General features: G+C 41.1%; 1 protein-coding gene across 1 annotated transcript in view; it reads right to left on the bottom strand.

Annotated features, from left to right (window-relative positions):
- grid2 (glutamate receptor, ionotropic, delta 2) overlaps positions 1–21,729 on the bottom strand; it is a 744,839-nt gene that overhangs the window by 615,612 nt on the left and 107,498 nt on the right. The window contains exon 2 of the mRNA XM_062998321.1: positions 3,198–3,353. Within this exon, the coding sequence (XP_062854391.1) occupies positions 3,198–3,353 (156 nt within the window). The remainder of the gene's footprint in view (positions 1–3,197; positions 3,354–21,729) is intronic.

Raw genomic sequence — 21,729 nt, 5'->3', positions numbered from 1 at the left:
AAGCGTAAGGATTTGAGTGAGTTTGACAAGGGCCAAATTGTGACGGCTAGACGACTGGGTCAGAGCATCTCCAAAACTGCAGGTCTTGTGGGGTGTTCATGGTCTGCAGTGGTCACTATCAAAAGTGGTGCAAGGAAGGAACAGTGGTAAACGGGCTGGCCCGTGTGGTCCGATCCAACAGACGAGCTACTGTAGCTCAAATTGCTGAAGAAGTTAATGCTGGTTCTGATAGAACGGTGTATACAGGTGAATACACAGTGCATCACAGTTTGTTGTCTATGGGGCTGCATAGCTGCAGACCAGTCAGTTAGGAAAGTGGTCATAATGTTATGCCTAATTGGTGTATGAGTAATTGTCAGAATAAAAAAAATATGACATTATAAAATTATGATTAATGCTTGGACAGGCCTAACTAGTAGAGCTGTAAGCGAAAGTCTGCATCCCTCATGGAACCTAATTTTTTTTTTTTTTTTTAGCTTTTTCCATATTCCTATTTTTCTCCTATTCTATTTTTTAAAATAAATGTATTTATGAATAATAAATTGAAAAGCATTATTTAATATTATATATAAATTTTTTTAAGTATATTTTTACAGTATAAAAACAATTCTTTGAGCAGCCCATTCAGGAGGGTTCCCTGCACGCCCGACTCTTTAGCCCATTATCAGCAAGCTGACTTGAATGCGTGTGAATAGAAAGCAGACAGAATTGCCATCTCCTCACAATCCCAGTAAAAACCACAGCAGGTTCCACTTCCTGTATCCTATTCAGCAAAGGCCTCCTGCCAAGCCTTCCTGTCAACTCTCAGCACTCCGACACACTCTCCCAGTTTGAGTCTGGACCGAAGACTTAAACGTTCATTCATACTGTTAAGTCTCTGTAGCCAAGGGCAGAGGTCTATCCATATTGCTAACCTTTAACTTATATCCCATATGAGCGAGAAATCCTGATATAAATCATGATTCTGGGTGTCAGGCAGAAGAATGGGTTCCCCCTCCTCCTGTTCAGAAGACGAAGACCTTCGGGTGATGAATGGAGGAATCCCCTGGTACTAATGTGACAGAAAAGCCTGCAATGCACCCTTTCCCCATAGTAAAGAAAAAGCGCAACCTTGCCTTACAAGAGCGGCAGAATTGCCTACAATGATTTTAGTGATGAACATATACTGTACATATCCATACATATGACAGGCGAATTCATGATAGAACATTATTAAAGAAGCATGATAAATGGACTGCATTCGGTCCCTCAGTTTAAACACTCATGCAAGGAAACACTTATATAAACATATGACAATGAGCTCGGGCAGTGGTGTATATATATAAATTTGTTGAGAGGGCCCAGAATTTTTTTTTGCACTGGGGCCCATGAGCGCATATATATATATAGGCCTAGTAACGTTAAGCAGGTTACACAAATTCCCAAAATCCCTTGCTGTGCACCCACTGTATATTATGATTACATGTATTCTGATATTTCATTGTCTTTTAGTTATTTTATTATTTTACTTAACAAAAATATTGTCATGTTTTTACTTCCGTTATCGCCGCACTGTAGAGTGCTGCTCGTCCGGCGGGGATGCTACGGGTCTTTTGCTGCGTGCGGTGGTGGAGACTGCCTAGCTCGAGCACTCGAACTTCCTACTGGGTTCAATGCTGGGCCATACGGCGAGTCTCATATACAAAACTAACTGCAGAATGTCCGAACGCACATGTATAAACCGGGTGCTGCATTCTGATTGGCTGAGCTGAATGTCACTCACATATTGCCGCTACAATATTGTAATATAATAATAACGACCTGGCGAGCGCAGCCAATGGGGGGGGCAGTGCGGTGAGGGGTTGAGTTCATGTCGTTGTTTGGAAACGGTGAGGGTGGGAGATGTAGTAATTGGTCAGGTCTGAAAAATCAAGAGAGACGCTTATAGTCCGGATTTAGCGCCATCTGATTTCTACCTTTTTGGACGTTAAAAGAAGCTTTAAAGATTTTCATGTGGTGATGATGTGAAAGCAGTGATGCATCTGTGACTACGCACTCAACCCAAAACATTATTTCTCTGATGGCATTAAGAAGTTGGTACGACGCTGGGAAAATGCATCAGAAGGCGATTATGTGGAAAAGTGACGTCATTTGTTTTTTTAAAATTCTTAATAAATAGAGTTTAAAAAGTGAGGAAACTTTTTGAAGAACCCTTGTAATTTTATTTGCTACTTATTATACCATTAAACTATACTGACAGCTGCTGATTTCTGTATTCAAACCAAAAGAAATAAGCCATAATTTGCACATTCTGATCAGTCGTGATTCTTGGAACGAATTAACAACGTAAGATGAGGTGTTTCTGTAACTGATTTTAAACACCTTGCAATTGGTGTGGCTAAAACACCTGGAATCAGTCATTGGTGCCCACATGGTTTTAGAGACACAGTGCGGCTAGTAAAATATTTATTGCATTTCACGTTTAGAATGAATTACTACTGATAAACAGATTAAGTTCTGTTTTAGATCAGGGAAAAATAAATCATACACCCTCATAAATCTGTCAACACCAAAAGTTTATGGCTGGAGGCAAAAAAGCCTACAGCATAAAGGTCGCTGTTAAACGGTAGAGCGAGTATCACAACGAACACTCTTTCAGCCGGTAAAGAGAATATTAACTGTCTAATGCTTTGGAAATCGGAGCCAAGATCAGTCATCGTCACACCCTCTAATTAAACTCACCTGTCGTATAGCTTTATTAGCATCCTGGAACTTTGTGCCCATCTTTTGTTGCCTACCTCATTTACACACTGTATCCTTTCACTGCAGTGCTGAAAAATGCTCAGTAAAAAAAATACCCAGTTGTTGTTTAGAACCAACCACTGAAACTTTACCATTATTTTATGATTGATGAACATTTGTTCACTTATTAAACCACTGCAACTGCACTGACTCCAGGAGAATAACAAATACATAACATAAATCACATACATGTCATGAAGCAACAAATCATCACCAGAATTGCGAAGGTACATCACAAATGTTTGAATATAATTCAATATTACAAGTACATTGTAAATAGAAAACCATTTTCCTTCTTCTTTTTAATAGACATTCTCTAGGGCAAAGTGTTCAATAAAACAACCGTTTCAATTCAATACCTAAACGCTAGCAGACTCAGTAATACAGTAAATGTGTGCAGAACCAGTGAGTCCTACCTTCCTGCACCGCCTGGAATGGATTGTTCCCGTCCACAAACTCCACAGAAATGGTGATCTTCTCTGTCTCCAGAATGTCATTATTGAGGTTTAGATCTGCCACCGCCATGCGGAACACTTCATCATCCTTTTTGGCCGATTCATCAAATATGGCCCCTGAAATAATACATTAGTTACAGATTAGACATAAATTACAAATCTAGCAGCATTGTGTACTCAAGTTTGGTAACTATTGGGTACAACTTTGGGCAAAAGTTTACATACATTTGTAAATGAAATGTAAGTTATGACATATTGTAAATGAAAAATCAAAACACAGACTGTTATTCAAAGAACTACATACACACTACATATATAACTATTAAATTGATGGTAAAAGTTTGACATGGCCTAGTAATTCCTCAGTAGTGATTATGATTGGCTACAGTTGGTGACAGTTTTGTGCCAGATTTTTAAAACAGGGCTAGACTGAACTCAGTAACAACCCAAACTCTTGCCTAGAGAAAGAAAGCCAAGAGAGGGAAACCAGAAGAATCAGAGCAAGTTGTCAACTCAAAAAAAAAAAAATCATGTTTAAGACTTTAAGGTTTCTGTGTGTTGGGGATTGCTGTGTTTTTGTCGTAGGTTTTAGAAAAACTATGAACGCAGCTACTCTCTCGATATTGATTCTGTTCAAAGCCAAATGATGCCGTGACATTCTCTATTCTGGGGGTGCTAAATGTCTTTAAGAGAATAGAGGCTGGCCCTGAGAGACTAGTGAAAGACTGCTCAATCAGCAGACCTAGCATCTTAACTAAAAAAAAATATATATTGTTTATTTTTGGATGTGTCGTGATTCTTGGAACTAATTAACAATGTAAGATGAGGTTTCTGTAACTGACACCTGAAATCAGTCGTTGGTAGGGGTGCCCACATGGTTTTAGACACACAGTGTAGCTAGTAAAATATTTATTGCACTTCACGTTTAGAATGAATTACAACTGATAAACAGATTAAGTTCTTTTTCAGATCAGGTAAAAACAAATCATACACCCTCAGAAATTTGTCAACACTGGTGTAAATGTGGCACAGCCAAAAGCTTATGGCTGGAGGCAAAAAAGCCTACAGCATAAAGGTCGCTGTTAAACGGTAGAGCGAGTAGCAAAATGAACACTCTTGGCACCCAGGTGGCGCAGCGGGATATTTCGCTAGCACACCAGCACCAAGATTGCCACCGGTCAGCTGGGCGCCATCTGGCCGGCATAATTGGCAGTGCCTGCAGCAGATACTAATTGGCCACCGTATCTGTGGGCAGGTCTTCATATGCTGTGTAAGGACCCTGATTGGCGGAAGAGATGCCTGTGCAGAATGCATGTTGTACGATTTAAAGAGTGGTGTCTGATCTCTACCCCACCAAACACCTTTAGGGTGGATTGAAAGATTAGTTCCTGACCTAAGAAAAGTTCTTTTGACTGAATGGGCACTGACTCTTTATTCCAGACTGTCATTTCAGGTGCCAAGATTATCTGTACAAACAATCCTCTTTAAATAAGAAGTACATGCAACAGTCGTCACTTTGCTTTATGCTAAAAGAAATGTTAATAAATGCTCAGATTTAATTAAAAAAAAGATTTACCATAGGTGTACAGGCTACTGCACAAAAAAAAGCCAATGTTTTTAAATAAAGAACTGACAAGTCAAGGCTTTGCAAGATAACCAACAAACTCCTTTAATTCCTCCAATAGCCTGTTGGTGGCTATCAAAAGCAGCTAACTAAGGCAAAAGAAATATAGGTGGCATATACAGTATCTATATGTATGTGGTTCTGTATGTACGTTTTGATCAATCAGTTTTTGTCTTTGTTTTAGAACACACACACTTCTTAAGTTGGGCAAATAACTTACATTTTTTATACTGCCATGGCATTTATGGTAAGAGTTAACACCATTTTTACTAAATGAATTAATAAGGCACAGTCTCACAGGGAACAAACTTTATGTGTTGTTTATTTGCTAAATGTAACATATTGGGAAGACAATAAAACATTAAAAGCAATAGCATTTGCACATGCCACATGTCCTTAATGCACTGTATATTTGGCAATGCTCAAGAGGAAAATAGTTTCACATATCTAATATGGACAAAGGTATTGGGACTCCTCTTCTCACTATTGAATTAATGTGTTTGGTTCAACCACAACAATTTCTAACATGTGTAATAAATCAATCGAATAAAAGAAAATTATATGTCTTCAACCCTGCAGCAACGGTTTAGGGAAGACCCTTTCATGGCTCAAAAAAGAGCCCTGAGCCCTGACTTCAGACCCACTGAACAGCTTTGAAATGAAATGGAACATCAATTGAGGTTTTCTTGATCGACATCAGTGCCCACCCAACCATACAAATGCTCTTTTGACTAAATGGACACACATTCCCACAGACATACTTCAAAGTCTTGTGAGAAGCCTTCCCAGAAGAAGCTGTTGTTATAGCTGAAAAGATCATACAGAGGTCACTCTATTTGTTTTTGAAATAGGACGTCCAACAAGCTTAAATAAATATTTTTGGCCAAACAGTGTAACATAAACTTGACCAGGGTGTTAGTTTGTTTATTAGTGTTTTAACGTCATGTTTTACACACTTTTGGTTACATTCATGACAGAAACGGTAGTTACTCATTACACGAGATTCATCAAATCACAAGTTTGGACAATTGTGTGCCTCCAGTTCATCTCACTTGCACGTCTTTTGACAGTGGTAGGAAACCGGAGCTCCTGGAAGAAACCCACACAGACACGGGGAGAACATGCAAACTCCATACAAAATGACCCGGACCGCCCCAACTGGGGATCAAACTTAGGACCTTCTTGTTGTGAGGCGACAGTGCTAACCACTGAGCCACCGTGCCGCCCACCAGGGTGTTTAAACCTTTGCATAAGATTGCACATGTTCTTTATAAGCATGTGTAAACTTTTCAACTCAGCGATATATTTGTATTATATTATTTATTCAGTATATCAACTTTTTTGTGTTTTTTCTCTGTATTTTACTGTCCAGGACCAAAGTACTTCACAAAGAGAATAAATGATGATTATAACCCTACCACATTTTATCTACATTTACCATAATAGATATAATCTAAAAGCAACTATATGAAAGCAAAGCAAATGCCTATCATTATACAGGTATTTTCAGATACAAAGACATTTCAAAAACAAGTCCTTCTTTATCCTGACACTCTCACTCTCTCTCTCTCTCTCTCTCTCTCTCTGTCTCTCTCTGTCTCTCTCTGTCTCTCACAACTCATGCCATACATTGTAAACGCATCTTTCATTTTCTGCTGGGACCGAGTTGCTATAGAAACATAGAATAGCTCTAAGTTGGAAATAAGATATACAAAAACCGATTTCATAAAAACACTGGGGCAGAATTATGTATTGTCTTGCTAAAACGGGCATGGACGTCTCTGAAAGAGAGTCATCTAGATGATAGCATTTGTTGCTCCAAAGTGCATCAGCAACGACGGTGCCTTCAAAGAGGTGCACGTTGCTTGTGTCATTGGCACTAACACATGCCAATACCATGACACAGGCAGGCTTGTGAGCTTTGTATTGCAATTTGGCAACAATGAGAATGGCCGATTTCCTATTTGGCTCGGAGAATAAAACATCGATTATTCATGAAAAGTCATTTAAAGGGGTAAAAGCGCCAGACCACAGCTTATGGTTTTATCTAAAATGAGCTTGAGCCCTGAGTACTCAGAAACATTCCGCTGTTTATAGTGGAGTCCCAACTTGCTTCTGTATTTGCATTAAATGTGTTTACTGAGAACAGTTTACAATGCAGTGACCGCTAAGGGATCGACAGTTAAACTGTTGAACTCACACAGCTTTTTTGCAAAGTGGTGAAGCTCGATTCAACCTCGCTCATAAACAACTAAGCTTTTTGTTAATGATCTTTTTATACCCAATTATAATGTTAGCACATTCCATATATCTTGGAAGAGCTCTAAAACATACATTTTTTATTATTTATTATTATTCTTGCATTACAGACTTACACTGCTTTGCCTTGATTTTTAAATGTGTAGACAATTAGGAATAAGCATATATATACACACACATACATATATACACTGATCAGCCATACCATTAAAACCATCTCTTTGTTTCTATACTCACTGTCCATTTTATCAGCTCCACTTACCATATAGAAGCACTTTGTAGTTCTACAGTTACTGACTGTAGCCCATCAGTTTCTGTACATACTTTTTAGCCTGCTTTCACCCTGTTATTCAATGATCAGGACCCCCACCGGACCACCACAAAGCAATTATTATTTAGGTGGTGGACTATTCTCAGCACTGCAGTGACACTTACATGGTGGTGGTGTGTTAGTGTATGTTGCCCTGGTATGAGTGGATCAGTTTTTAAACACCTCACTGTCACTGCTGGAATGAGAATAGTCCACCAACCAAAAATATCCAGCCAACAGCACCCTGTGGGCAGCGTCCTGTGACCACTGATGAAGGTCTAGAAGATGACCAACTCAAACAGCAGCAATAGATGAGCGATCGTCTCTGTCTTTACATCCAAAAGGTGAACCAACTAGGTAGGAGTGTCTAATACAGTGGACAGTGAGTGGACACGGTATTTAAAAACTCCAACAGTGGTGCTGTGTCTGATCCACTCATACCAGCACAACACACACTAACACACCACCACCATGTCAGTGTCACTGCAGTGCTGAGAATCATCCACCACCTAAATAATCAGTGATCAGTATATATATATATATATACTGTATATATATATATATACCGGATGCCCTTCCTGACACAACCCTCCCTAATTTATCCGGGCTTGGGACCGGCACTACAATGCACTAGTGCATCTAGCGGCTAGGTATCTATAGGACAATTCAGTGTTTCCAATTAACCTGGTGGCATGTTTTTGGACTGTGGGAGGAAAGCGGAGTACCCGGAGGAAACCCACGCGGACACGGGGAGAACATGCAAACTCCGCACAGAAAGGACCTGGACCGCCCCACCTGGGGATTGAACCCAGGACCTTCTTGTTGTGAGGCGACAGTGCTACCCACTAAGCCACCGTGCCGCCACATATATACACATATGCATATTTTATTTATGCATTTTCTTCCAATTTATTGTAGTCAATGTGTCTGATTGCAGTTGAGATGGGTATATTGTTGCTCATGCCTACTCCGACCTGCGCGCCGTCCTTTGCAGAACCACATTTCACCTACGCTCTGCCAATCAAGGTCCTTAAACAGCGTTTGAAGACCCCACAGGCACTGCCAATTATGCCCACTAGATGGCGCCTATTTTCTTGTCCATTTAGATGGCGCCGACCAGTGGCAATGCAGAGTTTCAAACCAAGGAGTTTTTATCTGTACATTCAAATTAAAATGTAATTAAATGTAAATTGTACACGACTTGTGCTTAAACTTGTACATGACTTGTGCTTGAACTTGTATATGACTTGTGCTTGAATACAGTGAGAATGGATTTAGGCTTGCCACATCCAAATAATTAAAAAATAACAGTCCTTAAACAGTGTTTCTCAGCGTTTTGCATCCTACAAAGCATAATGATAAAATATTCTTGGAAATCCAAAGAACTACCCATACAAGGCAAGCTTAAAAATGTGTTCTTGCTGGCGCAGCGGTAAAAACACACGCTGGAACCAGAGCTGGGATCTCGAATACATCGTATCAAATCTCAGCTCTGCCCACCGGCTAAGGCTCAGCGGCCACATGAACAACGATTGGCCTGTTGTTCAGATTTGGGCGGGACTAAGCCGAATGGGGCCTCTCTCCCATGACTGGTGCAATTACAACCTCTGCTGGCTAATTGATGGCGCCTGCACAGAGATGAGAAAAGAGTGCTCTCCGGGTGTGTCCTCTCCGTACACAACGCTGAGCTGCACTGCACTCGTCAAAGTGTAGGTGATAAGATGCATACGGCATGCTGCCCACGTGTCAGAGGGGAAGTGGGTTAGCTTCGTTCTCCTCAGTCAGAGCAGGGATCGGCATTAGTGGAGAAGAAGTATGACGCAATCGGGCAATTAAAAAGGAGAGAAAGGGGAGAAAGTGCATAAACAAACAAACATATATACAGTATATACATATACATACAGTATATATATATATATATACAGTATATACACACATATACATATATACATACATATATATATTGTTTATATATACAGTGTATCACAAAAGTGAGTACACCCCTCACATTTCTGCAGATATTTAAGTATATCTTTTCATGGGACAACACTGACAAAATGACACTTTGACACAATGAAAAGTAGCCTGTGTGCAGCTTATATAACAGTGTAAATTTATTCTTCCCTCAAAATAACTCAATATACAGCCATTAATGTCTAAACCACCGGCAACAAAAGTGAGTACACCCCTTAGTGAAAGTTCCTGAAGTGTCAATATTTTGTGTGGCCACCATTATTTCCCAGAACTGCCTTAACTCTCCTGGGCATGGAGTTTACCAGAGCTTCACAGGTTGCCACTGGAATGCTTTTCCACTCCTCCATGACGACATCACGGAGCTGGCGGATATTCGAGACTTTGCGCTCCTCCACCTTCCGCTTGAGGATGCCCCAAAGATGTTCTATTGGGTTTAGGTCTGGAGACATGCTTGGCCAGTCCATCACCTTTACCCTCAGCCTCTTCAATAAAGCAGTGGCCGTCTTAGAGGTGTGTTTGGGGTCATTATCATGCTGGAACACTGCCCTGCGACCCAGTTTCCGGAGGGAGGGGATCATGCTCTGCTTCAGTATTTCACAGTACATATTGGAGTTCATGTGTCCCTCAATGAAATGTAACTCCCCAACACCTGCTGCACTCATGCAGCCCCAGATTATGGCATTCCCACCACCATGCTTGACTGTAGGCATGACACACTTATCTTTGTACTCCTCACCTGATTGCCGCCACACATGCTTGAGACCATCTGAACCAAACAATCTCATCAGACCATAGGACATGGTTTCAGTAATCCATGTCCTTTGTTGACATGTCTTCAGCAAACTGTTTGCGGGCTTTCTTGTGTAGAGACTTCAGAAGAGGCTTCCTTCTGGGGTGACAGCCATGCAGACCAATTTGATGTAGTGTGCGGCGTATGGTCTGAGCACTGACAGGCTGACCCCCCACCTTTTCAATCTCTGCAGCAATGCTGACAGCACTCCTGCACCTATCTTTCAAAGACAGCAGTTGGATGTGACGCTGAGCACGTGCACTCAGCTTCTTTGGACGACCAACGCAAGGTCTGTTCTGAGTGGACCCTGCTCTTTTAAAACGCTGGATGATCTTGGCCACTGTGCTGCAGCTCAGTTTCAGGGTGTTGGCAATCTTCTTGTAGCCTTGGCCATCTTCATGTAGCGCAACAATTCGTCTTTTAAGATCCTCAGAGAGTTCTTTGCCATGAGGTGCCATGTTGGAACTTTCAGTGACCAGTATGAGAGAGTGTGAGAGCTGTACTACTAAATTGAACACACCTGCTCCCTATGCACACCTGAGACCTAGTAACACTAACAAATCACATGACATTTTGGAGGGAAAATGACAAGCAGTGCTCAATTTGGACATTTAGGGGTGTAGTCTCTTAGGGGTGTACTCACTTTTGTTGCCGGTGGTTTAGACATTAATGGCTGTATATTGAGTTATTTTGAGGGAAGAATAAATTTACACTGTTATATAAGCTGCACACAGACTACTTTTCATTGTGTCAAAGTGTCATTTTGTCAGTGTTGTCCCATGAAAAGATATACTTAAATATCTGCAGAAATTTAAGGGGTGTACTCACTTTTGTGATACACTGTATATATATATATACATATATACAGGGGTTGGACAAAATAACTGAAACACCTGTCATTTTAGTGTGGGAGGTTTCATGGCTAAATTGGACCAGTCTGGTGGCCAATCTTCATTAATTGCACATTGCACCAGTAAGAGCAGAGTGTGAAGGTTCAATTAGCAGGGTAAGAGCACAGTTTTGCTCAAAATATTGCAATGCACACAACATTATGGGTGACATACCAGAGTTCAAAAGAGGATAAATTGTTGGTGCACGTCTTGCTGGCGCATCTGTGACCAAGACAGCAAGTCTTTGTGATGTATCAAGAGCCACGGTATCCAGGGTACTGTCAGCATACCACCAAGAAGGACAAACCACATCCAACAGGATTAACTGTGGACGCAAGAGGAAGCTGTCTGAAAGGGATGTTCGGGTGCTAACCCGGATTGTATCCAAAAAACATAAAACCACGGCTGCCCAAATCACGGCAGAATTAAATGTGCACCTCAACTCTCCTGTTTCCACCAGAACTGTCCGTCGGGAGCTCCACAGGGTCAATATACACGGCCGGGCTGCTATAGCCAAACCTTTGGTCACTCGTGCCAATGCCAAATGTCGGTTTCAATGGTGCAAGGAGCGCAAATCTTGGGCTGTGGACAATGTGAAACATGTATTGTTCTCTGATGAGTCCACCTTTACTGTTTTCCCCACATCCGGGAGAGTTACGGTGTGGAGAAGCCCCAAAGAAGCGTACCACCCAGACTGTTGCATGCCCAGAGTGAAGCATGGGGGTGGATCAGTGATGGTTTGGGCTGCCATATCATGGCATTCCCTTGGCCCAATACTTGTGCTAGATGGGCGCGTCACTGCCAAGGACTACCGAACCATTCTGGAGGACCATGTGCATCCAATGGCAGTGCCGTGTATCAGGATGACAATGCACCAATACAGACAGCAAGACTGGTGAAAGATTGGTTTGATGAACATGAAAGTGAAGTTGAACATCTCCCATGGCCTGCACAGTCACCAGATCTAAATATTATTGAGCCACTTTGGGGTGTTTTGGAGAAGCGAGTCAGGAAACGTTTTCCTCCACCAGCATCACGTAGTGACCTGGCCACTATCCTGCAAGAAGAATGGCTTAAAATCCCTCTGACCACTGTGCAGGACTTGTATATATCATTTCCAAGACGAATTGACGCTGTATTGGCCGCAAAAGGAGGCCCTACACCATACTAATACATTATTGTGGTCTAAAACCAGGTGTTTCAGTTATTTTGTCCAACCCCTGTATATATACAGTGTATCACAAAAGTGAGTACACCCCTCACATTTCTGCAGATATTTAAGTATATCTTTTCATGGGACAACACTGACAAAATGACACTTTGACACAATGAAAAGTAGTCTGTGTGCAGCTTATATAACAGTGTAAATTTATTCTTCCCTCAAAATAACTCAATATACAGCCATTAATGTCTAAACCACAGGCAACAAAAGTGAGTACACCCCTAAGAGACTACACCCCTAAATGTCCAAATTGAGCACTGCTTGTCATTTTCCCTCTGTAAAGACTGTGTTCAATTTAGTAGTACAGCTCTCACACTCTCTCATACTGGTCACTGAAAGCTCCAACATGGCACCTCATGGCAAAGAACTCTCTGAGGATCTTAAAAGACGAATTGTTGCGCTACATGAAGATGGCCAAGGCTACAAGAAGATTGCCAACACCCTGAAACTGAGCTGCAGCACAGTGGCCAAGATCATCCAGCGTTTTAAAAGAGCAGGGTCCACTCAGAACAGACCTCGCGTTGGTCGTCCAAAGAAGCTGAGTGCACGTGCTCAGCGTCACATCCAACTGCTGTCTTTGAAAGATAGGCGCAGGAGTGCTGTCAGCATTGCTGCAGAGATTGAAAAGGTGGGGGGTCAGCCTATCAGTGCTCAGACCATACGCCGCACACTACATCAAATTGGTCTGCATGGCTGTCACCCCAGAAGGAAGCCTCTTCTGAAGTCTCTACACAAGAAAGCCCGCAAACAGTTTGCTGAAGACATGTCAACAAAGGACATGGATTACTGGAACCATGTCCTATGGTCTGATGAGACCAATATTAATTTGTTTGGTTCAGATGGTCTCAAGCATGTGTGGCGGCAATCAGGTGAGGAGTACAAAGATAAGTGTGTCATGCCTACAGTCAAGCATGGTGGTGGGAATGCCATGGTCTGGGGCTGCATGAGTGCAGCAGGTGTTGGGGAGTTACATTTCATTGAGGGACACATGAACTCCAATATGTACTGTGAAATACTGAAGCAGAGCATGATCCCCTCCCTCCGGAAACTGGGTCGCAGGGCAGTGTTCCAGCATGATAATGACCCCAAACACACCTCTAAGACGACCACTGCTTTATTGAAGAGGCTGAGGGTAAAGGTGATGGACTGGCCAAGCATGTCTCCAGATCTAAACCCAATAGAACATCTTTGGGGCATCCTCAAGCGGAAGGTGGAGGAGCGCAAAGTCTCGAATATCCGCCAGCTCCGTGATGTCGTCATGGAGGAGTGGAAATGCATTCCAGTGGCAACCTGTGAAGCTCTGGTAAACTCCATGCCCAGGAGAGTTAAGGCAGTTCTGGGAAATAATGGTGGCCACACAAAATATTGACACTTCAGGAACTTTCACTAAGGGGTGTACTCACTTTTGTTGCCGGTGGTTTAGACATTAATGGCTGTATATTGAGTTATTTTGAGGGAAGAATAAATTTACACTGTTATATAAGCTGCACACAGACTACTTTTCATTGTGTCAAAGTGTCATTTTGTCAGTGTTGTCCCATGAAAAGATATACTTCAATATCTGCAGAAATGTGAGGGGTGTACTCACTTTTGTGATACACTGTATATATATATATATATATATACACTCGCAATAATATACTCACAATAATCACAATAATCTGCCCTCTCAAAAGAACACTTTATATATATATATATATATATATATATATATATATATATATATATATACACAGTGTATCACAAAAGTGAGTACACCCCTCACATTTCTGCAAATATTTCATTATATCTTTTCATGGGACAACACTATAGACATGAAACTTGGATATAACTTAGAGTAGTCACAGTACAGCTTGTATAGCAGTGTAGATTTACTGTCTTCTGAAAATAACTCAACATACAGCCATTAATGTCTAAATAGCTGGCAACATAAGTGAGTACACCCCACAGTGAACATGTCCAAATTGTGCCCAAATGTGTCGTTGTCCCTCCCTGGTGTCATGTGTCAAGGTCCCAGGTGTAAATGGGGAGCAGGGCTGTTAAATTTGGTGTTTTGGGTACAATTCTCTCATACTGGCCACTGGATATTCAACATGGCACCTCATGGCAAAGAACTCTCTGAGGATGTGAGAAATAGAATTGTTGCTCTCCACAAAGATGGCCTGGGCTATAAGAAGATTGCTAACACCCTGAAACTGAGCTACAGCATGGTGGCCACGGTCATACAGCGGTTTTCCAGGACAGGTTCCACTCGGAACAGGCTTCGCCAGGGTCGACCAAAGAAGTTGAGTCCACGTGTTCGGCGTCATATCCAGAGGTTGGCTTTAAAAAATAGACACATGAGTGCTGCCAGCATTGCTGCAGAGGTTGAAGACGTGGGAGGTCAGCCTGTCAGTGCTCAGACCATACGCCGCACACTGCATCAACTCGGTCTGCATGGTCGTCATCCCAGAAGGAAGCTGACGCACAAGAAAGCCCGCAAACAGTTTGCTGAAGACAAGCAGTCCAAGAACATGGATTACTGGAATGCCCTGTGGTCTGACGAGACCAAGATAAACTTGTTTGGCTTAGATGGTGTCCAGCATGTGTGGCGGCGCCCTGGTGAGAAGTACCAAGACAACTGTATCTTGCCTACAGTCAAGCATGGTGGTGGTAGCATCATGGTCTTGGGCTGCATGAGTGTTGCTGGCACTGGGGAGCTGCAGTTCATTGAGGGAAACATGAATTCCAACATGTACTGTGACATTCTGAAACAGAGCATGATCCTCTCCCTTCGAAAACTGGGCCTCATGGCAGTTTTCCAACAGGATAACGACCCCAAACACAACCTCCAAGATGACAACTGCCTTGCTGAGGAAGCTGAAGGTAAAGGTGATGGACTAAACCCAATTGAGCACCTGTGGCGCATCCTCAAGTGGAAGGTGGAGGAGTTCAAGGTGTCTAACATCCACCAGCTCCGTGATGTCATCATGGAGGAGTGGAAGAGGATTCCAGTAGCAACCTGTGCAGCTCTGGTGAATTCCATGCCCAGGAGGGTTAAGGCAGTGCTGGATAATAATGGTGGTCACACAAAATATTGACACATTTGGGCACAATTTGGACATGTTCACTGTGGGGTGTACTCACTTATGTTACCAGCTATTTAGACATTAATGGCTGTGTGTTGAGTTATTTTCAGAAGACAGTAAATCTACACTGCTATACAAGTTGTACACTGACTACTCTAAGTTATATCCAAGTTTCATTTCTATAGTGTTGTCCCATTAAAAGATATAATAAAATATTTGCAGAAATGTGAGGGGTGTACTCACTTTTGTGATACACTGTATATATATATATATATATATATATATATATATATATATATATATATATATAGTGTTCTTTTGAGAGGGCAGATTATTGTGAGTTTTTGGTACATATTACTTTTAGTGATTTTTAAGTTCATATTACCACTAGAGAAAACCTGTCTATCGATGTGTGACCACTGACCTTAACTGCAATACATAAGGGGCTCAGATATTTTCAGAATTTCTCTTTGGCGATAAATAAAGTACAAACTAGGTTTAGATTTATCTGTAAATAACTAATAAATAGAACAGAGCAGTGCATCTTCTATCCACCTTAGATTTGTTTTCATTCTTCTATTATATTTTAAAAACCCCGTCGAAGTTTTCCAGACAGACGAATATGTCCTTTGATGCTTTATTGATCTCCTGCACATTTCTAATAAATATAGATGTGAAACCTTTAGCCAGTCTTCAGACTTCTGTATTTCTCACAAAGCTCTGTATAGTGTGTTCTACTGCCTCTGGTTCCTATGGCTACATTTGGTCTGATTAGCATTTCGTTATGCTGGTATTTATTGGTATTCTTTAGCAAATAACCAAATATGGTTTCTAAACAAGATCTCACCGAAGTACATACGCTCCTCTAGTTACAATCAGTCGACTAACCATATTTCCAGGTTACGATAAGAGACGTAGAGGCGTTTGTGCATTTTAAAAGTGGACTAAAACTTATTGATATTGATGAAAGATATTGATGTAAACTACAAAAGTATTGCAAAAGTTAAGATACAAATTCAGGATGCCGTTGCTTGTTATAAACATATTTAGAATGAAAAGAAGAAACAAACAATCCAATCTATTGTACATCTTTAAAGAAATTGTCATCCAGTGCTATAAACCAGTGCCTGATGTAGGTTTGATTGAAATGTCAATAAACAAAGAAGAAAAAGAAGAATGTATTGGTGACCCTGCTCCCATATTATCCCCAGCCCCACCTTCCAACAATTACTGTTACTTTTAGCCATCCACAATATAGCATCGGCCAAATGTTAATTCTGAAGTCATTTACTGGGGAGTACATACAGACACATTAATAATAATAATAATAATAATAATAATAATAATAATGCATGTTAGTAGGCTACGTATCAGTATATATATACACCGATCAGCCATAACATTTAAACCACCTTGATTCTACACTCACTGTCCATTTTATCAGCTCCACTTACCATATAGAAGCACTTTGTAGTTCTACAATTACTGACTGTAGTCCATCTGTTTGTCTGCATGCTTTTTTAGCCCCCTGATTTTTTAGCACTGATTGACGGAGAATAGTCCACCAACCAAAAACATCCAGCCAACATTGCCCCATGCGCAGCGTCCTGTGACCACTGATGAAAGTCTAGAAGATGACCAACTCAAACAGCAGCAATAGATGAGCAATCATCTCTGACGTTACAACATGGACCAACTAGGTAGGCGGTCTAGTAGAGTGGACACGATATTTAAAATCTCCAGCAGCGCTGCTGTGTCTGATCCACTCATACCAGCACAACACACACTAACATACCACCACCATGTCATTGTCACTGCAGTGCTGAGAATGATCCACCACCTCAATAATACCTGCTCTGTGGTGGTGCTGTGGGGGTCCTGACCATTAAAGAACAGGGTGAAAGCAGGCTAAAAAAAAATGTAGAGAAATAGATGGACTACAGTCAGTAATTGTAGAACTACAAAGTGCTTCTATATGGTAAGTGGAGCTGATAAAATGGACAGTGAGTGTAGAATCAAGGAGGTGGTTTTAATGTTATGGCTGATCAGTGTACGTTGAGTTTAAGAGAAACGTTGAGTTTCAAAGATTTTGAGTTTAGGGGACGTTGAGTTACAAGGTATCACTGTATATGGTCAATGCACACATTATGGATCATTTCTAAATACGAATACATCTCATTTGTTCTCTGTTGTATTCATGTAGTATGATAATTTAGTGTATTTGAAGATGACATTGTCCACAATAAATTAACCTGTACATCACCAATGGCAAACAGGCTGCCAGGCAGGAACAGAAGACCCTGCTCCAAAGTGTTGTGTCTGAGCTTAGGTTTGCTGTAATCCCATGGGCAAAGAGAAGCAGCAGCAAAGACTTCTTTATTCTCATAACTTTAACTTACCATGGACTTAGTTTTTATTGACAAATAGATTTGTTCTGCTTCTAAAATCAAGCTAAATACATGCACACTGATTAATTGATTCTGTGTATCCACCGTGTATGCTAGTTATTTTTGCTTGTTAACACAGCTGCTGTTTGCATCTGCTGTTTTCTGAACTGATTTGGGGAGCGCATATGTGTGCATACATAATAAGAGTCCCTCAGTATCGTCTTAATTACATAATAATAAATAATTAATTGCTTGATGTAGTTTCATAACATGCATAGACTTTGCCTTTATGTGACATTGCAGTTTCGGTTTCAGATTCTTATAAGATTTTTAGTCTGAGATGATTGAATTTAACAGTGGAACAGATAGTTATTAATCCAGTGAAATGTATTCACTCTCACTCATTATGTTATCAGTTACAGTGACAGTGCCTACAGATACTATAGAACCTTCCCTTTCAGTAACAGAAAATAGTGTAGTGTCCCAGTGCCTATAGCAGACAAAATTGGCCACCAGTCTGCTGGGTGGAAAAGACCGGACTAATATGTAAGTGGGGTTTCCAACACTGTGTAATGACCCTGGTTAGCAGCCCAAATGTCTGTACAGAAGTGGAGAAATGAGTAGATCAGTGTGTTACTGTCCGTGTGCAATTTCCCGGCCTCATGTGCGAATCTAAAGAAGTATGGGCGAATAAGAAGGGGTAAAGGGATTGCGAGTGGCAGGTGAATATACACTTCTCAAACGCGATCGGGATCCACAGCAGCAGAAAACTAATTAACTATGCTAAAATCAGTAGAAAAATTGAGAAAATGCATAAATAAAATGGAAAAATAAGAAAATGCTGCATAAATAATCATTAAGAAAATGAAAAACATTATTTTTTCATTATTATTTCATATTATTTTATTATTGCAATGTCACTCACTCACTTTCTTAACTGCTTTTCCAATCAGGGTCACGGAGGGGTGCTGGAGCTATCCCAGCTTTTTAATGGGCGCAAGGCACACAGTAACACCCTGGACGGGGAGCCAGTCCATCGCAGGGCACACACACACACATATTCACCTATAGAGCAATTCAATGTCAACCTGACCATGTTTTTGGACTGTGGGAGGAAACCGGAGCTCCCGAAGAAAACCCACACAGACACGGGGAGAACATGCAAACTCCACACAGAAAGGACCCGGACCGCCCCGCCTGGGGATCGAACCCAGGACCTTCTTGCTGTGTGGCGACAGTGCTACCCACCAAGCCACCGTGCCGCCCTTATTGCAATGTCAACATCTGAAAATATAAAGTTGAAGAGCAGTTGTAATATATTGAACTAGTAGGCAGAAGGTCTGTGGTTCAACCCCCACCACTGCCAGGTTGCCACTGTTGGGTCCTTGAGCGAGTATACTGTAAGTCAACTTGGATAAAAGCATCTGCTAAATGCTAAAAATGAAATGTAATGTAAATGTAATAAAGTGCGCCCCTAGTGGCCAAGAGCATTTCTGGTGTCAACGACCCTCAAATGCAGCATTTTTAAAATGTATTTGATTTCGGTTAATACAGCGTTTTCTTAATGTATTTTGTATAAGTTGATGCAGTGTTTTTAATGTATTTGTGTTCTCCCCTAATGTTGTTGTGTTCTTAGTGTTTGCTTGCATCATTTTTGAAATAAAGTGTTTTTTAACTGCTGCATTAGTGGTAATGTATGTGTGTTCCTCTTTAATGCTGTTTTGTTATCAGTGTGTGTTTGCTTTGTAAATGTTGTTGTGATGTGACTCAGTGGGCCACCGTAATAAATACATTTTCAAAGTACTGTCAGGATGGTGGTGTCTCATTGCTAACCATCAAATGCAGCTCAGAAAGCTTTTGCTAAATAACAGTGTTAATTACTTTAACTCCTGTGATTGACTTATTTTGTTCAGGAACCTGCACTACTATGTTGTAAGGTATTCAGGGCTTCAATACCTATGTTGTAAGGTATTCAGGGATTCAATACCTATGTTGTAAGGTATTCAGGGCTTCAATACCTATGTTGTAAGGTATTCAGGGCTTCAATACCTACGTTGTAAAGTATTCAGGGCTTCAATACCTATGTTGTAAGGTATTCAGGGCTTCAATACCTATGTTGTAAGGTATTCAGGGCTTCAATACCTATGTTGTAAGGTATTCAGGGCTTCAATACCTACGTTGTAAAGTATTCAGGGCTTCAATACCTACGTTGTAAGGTATTCAGGGCTTCAATAACTATGTTGTAAGGTATTCAGGGCTTCAATACCTATGTTGTAAGGTATTCAGGGCTTCAATACCTACGTTGTAAAGTATTCAGGGCTTCAATACCTATGTTGTAAGGTATTCAGGGCTTCAATACCTATGTTGTAAGGTATTCAGGGCTTCAATACCTATGTTGTAAGGTATTCAGGGCTTCAATACCTACGTTGTAAAGTATTCAGGGCTTCAATACCTATGTTATAAGGTATTCAGGGCTTCAATACCTACGTTGTAAGGTATTCAGGGCTTCAATACCTATGTTATAAGGTATTCAGGGTTTCAATACCTATGTTGTAAGGTATTCAGGGCTTCAATACCTATGTTGTAAGGTATTCAGGGCTTCAATACCTATGTTATAAGGTATTCAGGGCTTCAATACCTATGTTATAAGGTATTCAGGGCTTCAATACCTACGTTGTAAGGTATTCAGGGCTTCAATACCTATGTTATAAGGTATTCAGGGCTTCAATACCTATGTTATAAGGTATTCAGGGCTTCAATACCTATTTGGTAAGGTATTCAGGGCTTCAATACCTATGTTGTAAGGTATTCAGGGCTTCAATACCTATGTTGTAAGGTGTTCAGGGCTTCAATACCTATGTTGTAAGGTATTCAGGGCTTCAATACCTATGCTTTAAGGTAGTTACATTTGTTAGCTTTGTGCCTTTAAGAATTGTGGATTTACTAAGTACTCAGACCCCTTGACCTCTTTTTCACACTTTGTGTTGTGGATTTGATTTTAAATGAATATAACTATCATTTGTACCATCAATAAAAACTTATCCACCCATAATGACAAAGTGAACACTCATGTTTTTCAAAAATCGAAAGCCAATTCATGGCTTTCAGGTCCAAGGAAGCGTTAGTGGATCTCCATGATTGAATTGCGGTGAGGTGTAGAGGTGTAGATCAGAGCAAGGATATAAAACAATATCTGAGGCTTTGAGTGTTCCCAGGACCAGAGTGTCCTTAATCATTTGGAGATGGAAGAAGCTTGGCACGACATTCAATCTCTCTAAAGTTGGCTGTCTGGCAAAATTTGGTATCAGGGCAAGAAGGGCCTTAGTCAGTGACGTTAAGAAGGAACACAACAGCCTAATAATACTCCTTAAGAAAAGCAAGAACTATGTCTGTTCTTTACAGATCACCTGTTTAATAACATGCATACATTGAAACATGATGGTGGCAGCATCATGACGTTGGGGTACTTGTCAGTGGCAGATAAATGCAGCCAATTACAGAAACACTTAAACTGGGGTAGCAATTGACCTTTCAACAGCTAAGACAAAACTTTAATGGCTTTAGAAAAGGGCTCTGTATGTCCTCAAGTGGCCCAACCAAGGCCTAGACTTAAACCCCTTACAAATCTGTGGAGAGACTGGAAAATGGCAGTTCACAGATGATTGAGGGGATCTGAGGGGTCATTAGGCATTTCATGCTGTTCTTCAATGGTCAGGACTCTCCCAGGACCACCACAGAGCACTGCAGTGACACTGACATGGTGGTGGTGTGTTAGTGTGTGTTGTGCTGGTATGAGTGGATCAGACACAGCAGCGCTGCTGGAGGTTTTTAAATACCGTGTCCACTCACTGTCCACTCAATTAGACACTCCTACCTAGTTGGTCCATCTTGTAGATGTAAAGTCAGAGACGATCGCTCATCTATTGCTGCTGTTTGATTTGGTCATCTTCTAGACCTTCATCAGTGGTC

The sequence above is a fragment of the Trichomycterus rosablanca genome, chromosome 7 (assembly GCF_030014385.1).
Source record: "Trichomycterus rosablanca isolate fTriRos1 chromosome 7, fTriRos1.hap1, whole genome shotgun sequence".
Taxonomy (NCBI): Eukaryota; Metazoa; Chordata; class Actinopteri; order Siluriformes; family Trichomycteridae; genus Trichomycterus; species Trichomycterus rosablanca.
Note: the sequence above shows the minus strand (reverse complement) of the source record. Positions and strands in the feature narration are given on the sequence as shown.